General features: G+C 36.9%; 1 protein-coding gene across 5 annotated transcripts in view; it reads right to left on the bottom strand.

Annotated features, from left to right (window-relative positions):
• Nucleotides 1-11,770, bottom strand: part of AP1S2 (adaptor related protein complex 1 subunit sigma 2) — a 30,032-nt gene that overhangs the window by 10,410 nt on the left and 7,852 nt on the right. For 3 of the 5 annotated variants that reach the window (XM_031061225.1, XM_005426160.2, XM_005426162.2), the window contains exon 3: nucleotides 11,117-11,254. In XM_031061225.1, the coding sequence (XP_030917085.1) occupies nucleotides 11,117-11,254 (138 nt within the window). Of the gene's footprint in view, nucleotides 1-3,115; nucleotides 3,210-11,116; nucleotides 11,255-11,770 lie in introns of all 5 variants that reach the window. The other 2 variants (XM_031061223.1, XM_031061224.1) reach the window with 1 other exon arrangement.

The raw sequence follows: 11,770 nt of genomic DNA, 5'->3' as shown, positions 1-11,770 counted from the left end.
GGAAGGATGGTTCTAAGAATCCATCAGAGGCTCCACCACAAAAACACAAATGCTTTAAGCACATATTACGGCTGAACACTTTGTATTGTGAAGTTAGAGCCAAAATTATTTTAAAAAATCACTGAGTTCTCCATCAGATAATCTGACAGTGTCTGGATGTTTGGCAAACTGTCACACTAGGCACATAAGGATTCATTAACGCTTTCTTTCAGCACTGCAGATACAGGTTTGCATCATTTATTCTCCTTTGCTCAAGGAAGCATTGCTTAAACTGCAGGGCTGTTACCTTTGAAGAGCTGACCAGAATATACTGCTGCAACAAGCCATGTCACGTCCAATACTATTCAGCTTCCATGGCAATGGCATTTAAGCATCTCCCTTCCTTCCTGGTACTGCAGCACTCTGCGTTCTTACAATTGCTTGGACAAATGTTTGCAGGCACAAGTTGTAAACACAGAAAAGAAAAGCTGCTGACTATATGTTTTTTAAAATAAGCAATTTTAATTGAATCAGTTTAAATGGATCTGAAATCCAGTTGTAGAACGGTTGTATAAATAGTTTTTCTGGCACAAGGAAAGAGAGAGAAAGGACAGCTGAAAACTCCCAAAGTCAATACTGCTGCTAAAGCTCCTCACTACACTCCCATGACTCAGGCCAACAGCAGGGGTGTAGCATATGACAAGTAAATTAGACCCTACCTCTGCAGGCTGACTTGGGGGTTCACAGCAGACAGAGAGTCAGGACAAGATGTGTGGAACACTGGCTTTTTAAAGCACTTAGATATTGTGATTTTTTTAAAAATAGGATGTAATTTAAGCTGTACTATCAACTTTAGCAAAAGTCCTAGCTTGCCAAATGCAGCTGCTTTTTACTTCCCTTTTCAATGCCACTGGTTTTTTCCTGTTGGCACTTCCCTCATGCTCCCTCTACATGAGCTCAAGTTTTGGCTAACAAGCTAGGAGCCCCAGAACCACAGGTCAAGCAGATCAACACAAAGGTGGGAGTGAGAACAGATCCAGCTTTCTCAACAACAGTCACTGTCAGCATGAGTTTGGGTGATGAGCAACCTGCATCCTGACTCAAAACCAAGACTTTACCACTGTAAAATGCTCTCCATAGAAAGCAGAATTTTTGCACAGAACAATTTAAATGTATATCAAGATTTCATGTGGTTTTTCAGTATTATGCAAGGCTTACCATAAATTTAACCACATTCTCTATGAAACCAACTACTTCTGAATATGCAGCTTATTACAATTGCCACATGGAACATGTAGTACTCAACATCCTAGTTTACAGAAAATCTCTCTAAAACAGCCAACCAAAAAACCAAGTTCTACTCATTCTAGGCTTGGTTGTGCCTCAGAGTAACAAGGATTAAAGTAATTTAAAGTTGTACAACCAATTAGTTAAACATCAGGTTAATCCAAACACCCAAGCTCTGAGCCAAACTCCTCCCCTTGCCCTAAGGCAACCTCCTTTACCTCAGGAGATCCTTCTCTAACCCAGATGATCTTCATTCCTATATACAACCTGCAACTCCTTACTGCAGGCTATCTATTCCCCATCTCTGATTTCATCTATCTGTCCCTCTCCACTCAGCTCAGCAGATGCCATTTCTATTTCTCCATATTCTGAGGAACCTTGACAACCTTGTAAATTCCTTCACTCCTTCCAAGGAGCAGTACAGGCCAAGAAGTAGCATTCCATGGGCATCAGATAATACAACTGTGTTTAATTTAAATGGGACAAAGCACATTTCTTCAAGCAAAACTATGCCCACACACAGAATTCACCCAGGGACATACTGTAGGCAAGTAACTGGAGTCACACAGTTACCTAAGCCTGAGTTTGTATGTGTCAGAATTGGTCTTTGTAGCCATCTGAGACACAAAAAGGAAGATTACAACTCCTAAGCTCTGTTCATAGCACAGGTGCTGAACAATGTAGGTAGCTTTTTAAAGTTCTAATTACAAGGAAAGTTTTATAGGCACCGTTTCAATTCTACCTCACCAGGAGAATCACACTCTTTGTACATGAACTTCTTATCAGGAAGAGCACAGAAAAAGCAATAAAACTAGGGAGGGAATGTAGAAAGTATCAAGCTTGAGCACTTAAGTTTTTCTTACAGTTGTTTTAGAATCTGTCTAAGCTCATAAAGAAATTGTTCTCAACAAATGACTTGTGGACTGCCCTAATTCTTCAGGTCTGTTATGCAAACAGATTATTGGCTGCTCTCCTCTTCCTAACACAAATCAATGGCTCTATCATATACTAGGAAACTCTTAAACGGTAAAAATACCCATACACCAACTGTGAATTTGGTTTTGAACATATTACAAATACTTTTGCCTACTACAATTGTTTTCTTTTATCTGGAAACTAAATCCTGGTATTTATAAAGCTGCATATGAAATTAGATCTATTACCACAGTTCCACAGTACAAAAGCCAATCTGTTTACTGAACTACTTGTTTATCATGATATCAAATAAGTAGCAGACTAATTAAGTTTTTCCCAGCAAATCATTTTCGTGTATGTTTTAAACTTGCTTTATGCAAATTAAAATCTTACCTTTATTAGTAGAACTGCCACAACGTATTCCACTTATGCTTTGGACAAAAATATGTTGCAATGCACTATATATGCAAATAAGCTTTGTTCTGTCATGCAGCATCCGGCATTTTGATACACAGTCAATTGCAGCAGCACCCAATCTTTTTAGGGCCCATTTTCTTTGCATAGCAGATGTAAACAGCTCATTTTCCAATAAATACATGTTTATATGGGCTGATTGTAAGTAAACAAAGCCAAACATCTGTTTAGTTATTAGCTTTGGTATCCATTTCTCTAACTTGCATTATCCCACTTAATTACCAACACCAAAGAAAGCCAGTAGAAGTCAGAGATTTCAAGTTGATGCGGTTAGTACATAAAAGGAAAATAAAAGGAAACACTCAAAGCACTCTTCAAAGACCATCATGCAAGTGTTGCAGAAAGTTAAGCCCATCACCCATTTTCTGTTTACCCTTGCAAGGACTTAATTACACGTGCAGCACTCTTTGCATAGCACCCATTTAATCCATGCCACCAAAATGGTAAACTTGGTAGTTACCAATCATTTAGATGGGGTCAAAAGGGCTAATGCCTTAGATTGCTCTTAATCATAAGATATCCTCAGACAAACCTCCCCAGTCTTCATTCTGGCTCTACAAACAAAATCAAGCAGCAGTGAAAATGTAATATCAACTATTAAATGAAAAAAAAAGGCAAATAAAAACCCAACATCCACCCAAATGTGTACAGCTTATTTACATTTAAAATAAGACTTTAAAATACTCTAAACTATATACAGAAGATATAAATTCAGTTATTTCACTTAAATCTGTTTCAGCTACTGTTATTCTTTAGATTAATACAATTTTAATAGGTTTTCCTAAAAGTCCACTGTTAAGAAAGCGAATAGAAATGCACCAAAAGAAAACATTTGTTCAAAGACTTCAAGGAGATGCATTAAAAAAACCTCTAGAGTTTACTTTTCATTTCTTAACCCGGTACAGGATATTGATACCTTAAAAGAGTATGTTGTAAAGAGTTCCTTAGAAAGCTTCAGTTGTGCATGAAGGAATTTAAATTCAAAGATTTTACTTTTTTAAAGAGCAGTTGTTCATTACTGGAACAGATTAAAAGCATAATAGAATACAAAATTTACATATATTTCATTCAGTAATTAACTGTCACACAGTATTATTATTAACATAAATAATAAGACTTGTTCCATGAAGAAAAGTTTCATTCAACCTATCATCCTTGAAGTAATGTAACAATTTAATTCAAAATTCATATTTATTAAGTCACCATTGTTACTTGCTGAGTAGTCACTTTCATGTTGTATTGCTTAGTGCAAGAAGTTCAACATTTTCACTTGAATCAATCCATCTGTTAATCAAACATACTTAGAATTCTCAAAGAGTTTTGAACAATAGGTCTTCTCAGATTTTTTTTGCCATCTAATATCAAATTTTCAGCCTTTATAAAATTTAATATACACACTTTTATTGTATCTTGATATCCATCACCAGAACTACTATTGTTGTTAGACAGCTTGGCAACAAAAAAAAATAGCTTCTCCCTTAAAAATAAATAAAAGCCCTAAAACACATACCAGCAATGTGCCCCAACATCTGTATAACACATAGAGAAGACAAAGAAATGAGAATCTAAAACCAAACACAACAGGATGCCTCCTGGGGACATTCGTATTTTTCCACCTAATATTCTCTGGCACTCTAAGACCATCTCACAGGTAGTGAAAATTCTAGGAAAGGGTAGTAGCACTGCAACATGATACATTATCTCAGACAACAGAGTAAAAATGGAATTTTCTCCTCACAATCTCAAGATCCAAACATTAACATTGATCTTTTCAACAACCTGCCACATCCAATGAACTTGTTCTATTAAAATGCAGATTAATGTGAGGATTCAGAAAGAGCACCTGATTTTGAAGGTAAGAAACTCCTTACTTACAAGCAGCCTTCTGCAATTGTTCACTGAATTTACTATGCTAATTGATGAGCAGCACATGACTGAACTCCTGAAAACAGCTATGGCACATGCAGCAATGCTAAAATTTTCATTGCATCACCCTGACACAGTGTTTCTACTGCTGAGGACAGGAGAATGTCTCTGGAAAAGAATCTATCAGTTGAATGTAGAGAATAAATACATCCTTATTAGAATTATAATCTACAAAGAGTTCAGTGTATTGTTAATATACCCTCAACAGCGCTACAAGAATTGCTTATATCAATAAATTATCAAGTTCACAGTTTGCAAACTGATCAGTAATGGAATTCACATCAGAGAGAGTACTGGATAGTTAGGAGACAGCAAGGACTGCCTATGCTCATTTGTCTTATTTTTAATTGAAACTTTCTGATGCTTTGATATGCAAAGCTTAATGAATGTATATTTAACACTTTTATGAAAGACTTCTTCAACTTGTTGAGTCTTAACATCTTCTAATTTTGATTTCTTTGATGTAATAGAATTAGTCACATCTTACATACATACACACCTAAAGAAACAACAAAAAAAATCAGACTGAGCATGGGAAGAGGTCAAAGCATGATAATGCTAACTTCCTGGATACTCAGTGCCACTTTTTCAAGAAGATACTTAATCTTAAAACATGGGAAGAGGTCAAAGCATGATAATGGCACTGGATACTTGGTGCCATTTTTTCAAGAAGATATTTAATCTTCTTGATTAAATATCAACCTATTAACCTCCTCTTCCCCCATTAATAATTGGGAAAAAGATGCAGGTTCTCCTGTTCATTTTCTGGAATACTTTCTATTACTTTAAACGTCCAAGTGTGTTTCGGTCAGCATTTGCAGGAAAGCCTACTCTGCAGTACAAGAAGGACTGTTTAAAATGATCTATTAAAAATACAGAAATATCAAGGTTTACAGACCTGTCTGCTACAATTAAATTCACAAACCTTTAGAGGTTTGTTCCTAAGAGTTGCATGCAGCACTCCAAGTGGGGTCTCACCAGAGCAGGGTAGAAGGGCAGAATCTCCTCCCTTGACATGCTGGGACACTGCTATGATGCAGCCCTGGGCAGAACTGGCTTTCTGGGCTGCAAACACACATTGCCAGGTCATGTCCAGCCTCTCATCCACCAGCACCCCAAGTCCTTCTCAGCTGCTCTTGACCTGTTCACCCTCCAGCCTGTACAGGTACCAGGGATTGACTTGACCCAGGTGCAGCATCTTGTACTTGATCTTGTGGAACCTGCTGAGATTCCTAGGGACCCACTTCTCCAGCTTTGTCCAAGTCCCTCTGGATGGCATCCCATCCTTCACATGTGTCAACTGCACCACTCAGCTTGGTGTCACCTGCAGATTTATTGAGGGTGCACTCAATCCCTCATGTCATTAACCAAGCCATCAAACAGCACTGGTCCCATTACTGACCCCTGAGGAACACCACTGAAATGCACCAGGACACCAAGCCGTTGACTGCTATCCTTTGGATGTAACTGTCCCATCAAATCCACCCCTCTTGAATTTAGAGAGAGCAATGGTATGGGAACTGTGCCCAGACAAATGACATCTGTAGCCCTACCCTGGCCCACTGACAGAGTTGCTCCATTATAAAAGGCCGCCCCACAGAAGGGGTTGGCAGGACTTGCCCTTGGTGGAGCCGTGCTGGCTGTCCTAAATCACTTCCCTGTCTTCCACATGCCCTAGAACAGCTCCTAGGAGGATCTGGTCCATGATCCTTCAGGTATGGACAGCAGTCAGCTTAAGTCATTTCCAGAGTCCTCCTTTCTACCCTTTTTAAAAATGGGTACAAAGCTTCCCTCTTCCCAGTCACCTGGGACTGCATCTGATTGCCATGACTTTTTTGAGCGTCATGGAGAGTGCCAAACACTCTAACAGCACTATAACCCCTTTCTTCTATAAATACATCTCCAGAGACTGAGTTCTGAAACACATTTTACAAAAGCATCAGCTACCAAAACACTACAACTTGTTCTTCTGTGAGTTGGGAGGGATTCCAAATCCATAAAAATCATAGCTGTTTCCTAATCCCTAAATAATGAACTAAAGATCTATCATTTCTCATTCACAGTAACTCTCATAGGTCTCCATATATATATATCTACTAAAATGTAATTGTAGATCATTATCTGTGCCTAAAATCAAGCAGATACATGTCTTAAAATTGCAGCGACCCACTGATCAACAAAGTTGACCACCTGAAAGTGAGACTGAAGTTATATGTGAAGAGCAGATGGCAGTCAAGGCAGTTGGATCTCCATGATAATAAAGATCTCATTATTCATTCTTGTTCCACATTCAGGGGAACACAGGTACAGCCAAGGCAAACAATGCCACTGCCAACTGAGGAAGGCAGTCTATTTCAACAGTCCATATTTAAGAAAAAACATGAAGTGAAGACTGAATTAATTGCATTCATTGTGGTCAGTTTCTCAGGCAAATGGTAATAAAAAGGTGCTTACAAAGGCTGTTTCCTAAACCAGACAAAATTCCTTATACTCACTCCCAATGGAGGCTTAAAATATAAGAATTTTGCCAGTGCTAATGACAAAATGAAGGAGTTTTGGCACATCTCAAAAACAATCTAATACCTACTATTATGCATACTTTCAAACCTATGGTGTCCAATAAGCACATTTCATCTCCAGTAAGAAAATTCTCATAGCATATGCAGGAAATTCACCAGAGTTTCATTTCCAAAGATGCTCATTCTAAAACCAAAAGCTTCAATCTATGCAGCTACCCTAAGCATCTGAGGCAAGTCAGCCAACATGAACACTGTCTGGATACACCCTTCTGGATACAGAATGAGGCAAGCACAGCCAACATGAACACTGTCTGGATACAGGATGAGGCAAGCGTTTGAAACAGCAAAGAAAATAAGGTTAATTGATAGCTTATCTCTTATTCTTCATGTGGAAGGACTAGTAAATACTGCCTGAGGCCAAACTGCAAAAGCCTAAGAAAAAAAACCATTCACATAGCTTTTAAGTTTTTGATCATTACTGAAGTAGTGACACAAACAAGCAAGTCTGATTTGTGGACAGACTCGTCGGCCTTTTTATTTAGAAACCTCTTTAAAAATATGTATTTTTAAGTATTTAGATGTTCTGCAATCAAATACTAAAAAAATACACAAAAAATCCTACAAGAGAACAGTGGTCAACAAAATGGGGATAATTTTGAAAATACTTTTCTAAAATGACCCTAGGATAATCAACAAAAAACATTTTCATTCACAGCCAATGTTTAGGAAATTTTTCCTACTTCAAATGAAGAGAAGCAAATCTGTACAGATTTGCTTTAAAATATATACATGACTGCTCTGTTTAAATATTATAATTATTAACTCCTTGATTTCAGCATTTTAGCACAGGAAATGACCACAAACCTCCCAAGCACCATACTGAACTACTGAAGCCATCCAAAAAACCCCAGAGCAGTTAGACTTTTGAGAGAAATAAATCAAGTCCTCTCTTTTGTACAGAACATCTATCATTGGTAGTTTCACGCCTTAAAAAACTCAAGTGTCACAAAATGATGCACAGGCTTATCTTTTAGCAGTTCCACACATCACATGTATATATTTCATTCATGCAACACCACACTGCATCTACCAATTTCTTTCACTATAATTGAGTTGTTCACACAAGCAAAAACCACCTTTTCAGCAGTGCATGCCTTTGTAATCACTAGTTAAGTATTAAAATCTCTCTAGCAAACAAGATATAAAATCATCAGCATTCTTTTGAACAGAAGCATTTCTACAATAGAGAGACAAGGAAGAATGGAAGTACTGGAGTTAATTACCTTTTACTACCCTTCATCTGGGTACCACTGCCAAAATTGATGACTGACTGCTGATATGTTATCAAGTGGTAATAAATATGGGGGAGGGGGGTAGGGAATGAATACTTGAACTAAGTACATTCCTGAAGAACTAACAAGAATGTGAAGGTGAGAGGGGTTAAACAAGTTGGTGTGTTTCCATCACACAAACTGTAGCAGTTAGTGATGGGAGCTCACAGCACTAAGAACTTTATGACAAACTGAAGTAGGTGCTCAGACATAGAAGTACATCCTGGAAAACTTCAACAGAAAATACAAGTAGGCTAGGCTATTAAGAACTAATTCACTACTCAGCAATTTGTGCCTTAGTGTACTTCCTCTTAACATTACACAAACAGTCACTTAATGGATCTGTAATGATTTTCTTTTGTGTAAGTATTCTTTACAGCTCTTCATCTTTAAGGTACTTCAGACAACAATACCTGTAGCATTATTAATTAATAATGCTGTGTATTCAAGTAATAATATTGTGTATTTGACTATATATATATATATGCATGTACATACATATGTATGTATATATACTTGGCAATATGAGTATTCAGGGCCAAATAATGACTTCGTTGCACATAATTAAAATCTGAATGGTCAAAAACAAACACATGACAAACCTGCAAGAAATATGTTTTGCATTTGGAATCACACCATGTTTCAGTCTGGTAGTTCTGCAGTATTCTGAGAAGCAGATATTAACTCAAAATACTAAAAATTCTCCACATGTGAGAAACTTATTTTAACAACTCTCTTCATAAAACCCAGAATTTACATAGCAGAAGTTCATACAAAACCAAATTTCCATAGAAAATAGTCCAAATTTATTGGATGCTCAATTTAATATGAACCCTGACTTTTACAGGGTTTATAAACTAAAACAGAGGTATAGGGAGTAGTTTTATACTTGATCAACAGTCAATACAACTAAGAATGAAAAATACAGAAACCCAACATAGGACTCCAGTGGTGCTGTGATAAACTCCTACATTTCAAGTTAATCAGAATTATTTAATAAACATTGCAACTCAAAATCTCCTAAAGATGGGGAAAGGAAGGGTAATCAGAGTACATCTACCATGGTTAAGGAAAAGTCTCACATTGAAAAAGTGGTATTTCCCTTGGCCTAAGATTTTTAACTTGAAGTTATATTAGTATGAAATCATATTCTCTGTAAAAAGAGAATGTTTGTTGCTTGGAAAGAAAAATAGTACGAATGAATTTCTAAAATATTATGTATTTTTTCTTTAGAACAGCCCCACTACAGAAAGTAGTGAAAATAAAGTTCAAAAAGAGTAACAAAGAGAAAGAACATAGTTATTCTACTTTATGTACAATTAACTGTATTTTCAGGAGACAAAGTGGAATATATAACTAATCTGTGATATCTGTTTTCATATAAAGAGCAAAAGATTTCAAGAGAATGAACAGATTATTTTTCTCCCCTCTTTGTAAACTGCAACAGGACTTCTGGTTAAGATAATTCCTACAAAGAGTAAAGAAGGACTTAAACTCAATCATAACACAAGAAGTAAATAAGTGCATGTATTTCCTTTCTAGAAAAATAGGGTATCAAATCTGTGTGTAATGGCTGACCTTGCTCATGACAAGAACTTTAACGTGCAGGGGATCTGCATGTATTCTGAAGGGATTAAAGAAAAACAGCTACCAGGGTAAAGATCACCTTGTGTTTCCCCATCCAATAATACTATGGCCAACAAAAGACTACCAAGTGGAACACAGAAGGCTTGTAAAAGAATTAAGCAATTAATTCATAGGAGAAAACAACAAACTAAAGGTTCACGTAGGGGGAAACAGAGCAACTTGGATCTAGCATCTAGGCAGTAAACCTCAGTAGATTTTAAAAAATAAAGGTGAACCATCACTGTTAAAACATATGTTCACTGACTTGCACACAAGACTTGATGATTCCCCAGCACACCAGCCAAGGACCTTAACAGTGAACATTTCAGTAAGGAAAAAAAAAAAAAACAAACAAAATCAGATAAACCCAAAACCAGCACAGGATGGAGAAATATGGAGAAATTATATTAATTTTTTCCATACCATTGAACCCCTTCATATCACTTTTTTTTTTTTAGAAAATGGTAGACATGCAATCCATCATTCTTCAATAATAATAAAAAACAACAAAAGCATTCAAAGAGAAAAAAACAATGTTCTTATACTTTATTATGTTTCTACGGCACTATTATTACTGCTTTGTCAGCTTGGAAATGTTCCTCAGTAAGCAGCTATTATAGCAGAAAAGCAGGTCTAAGAACTAATCAGAACTATACCTGAACAAGTCTCAAAGAAGGGAGTCTAGCTTCTGGATTTCAGCAATGAAAAAGTAAAGAAGTGAACATGCATCAGGTATGAGAAAAAAAATTAATGGTTAATAAATAAAAAGAAGGAATGAAAGACACATGAACAACACTAAGATAAATTAACATGATCTACAATTATAGAAGTATAAACACAGAACAGCCACTTGCATTTACTAGCAGAACATGAAGTCACAGTAGGTTACAAAGTCAACATGCCAAACCAAACGAAAAGAGCAGCTAACTCAGGACAACAAGCTGAAACTACATGCTAAGCATGCTAAAAAATACCTTCTAGAAGCTTAGAGGAACAGGAGGTTTCTGAGTCCCAGCCTACCATGCTGACACTTTGGCCAGAGAAGTTGGATGTGCTTACCTCCTGTAAAAGATCTGCTTGTTCAATGGCTTTAAGAACATTTTTCTTGGATGTCTCCTGAACTTCCCCTCCTAAAAGGAACTCATCCAAAATGAAATAGGCTTTTTCAAAATTGAAGATGATATCAAGTTCACAGACCTAGAAAGAACATCAGGCATTATTGCAAAGTGGAAGGATACTCTCACTTGAGGTATATCCTCTCACAAAACTTAACTTGTTCACAGCTTCACCAAACTTTACCAAATCAAGATATTAGCCTAAGGCTGTAACCTTGTAAGGACTGGGGCAATAGTAAAAATCACACCTTGGAGGGAAAAAAACAACACATCAGATTTTTTCTTCAGTTAAAAACAGCTACAGTAACCTCTGAAAAAAGCTTTCACTGTTAAAAAGGCTTCAATTCACAGCAGTCTGTAAGACACAGCTCCTCGAGACACAAGAGAACACTCCCTATAGAAGCTCTCTCGTTGCCTGCAGTATGCAAAGGCAGCTCACACAACCTTACAGAAAGATATGAAAACAAATAATCTCAGATTTCTTGTTCAGTCTGTGCCTTTCATAGTCAGAAGGACTACAAAAGGAAGGCAGAATGAGCACCAGTTTTTCCAGGAGTGTTCATGTGCATTACTGTAGCAGTTTGTGTTTGCTGTCTGG

Source organism: Geospiza fortis, unplaced genomic scaffold (assembly GCF_000277835.1).
Source record: "Geospiza fortis unplaced genomic scaffold, GeoFor_1.0 scaffold285, whole genome shotgun sequence".
NCBI classification, from domain to species: domain Eukaryota; kingdom Metazoa; phylum Chordata; class Aves; order Passeriformes; family Thraupidae; genus Geospiza; species Geospiza fortis.
Note: the sequence above shows the minus strand (reverse complement) of the source record. Positions and strands in the feature narration are given on the sequence as shown.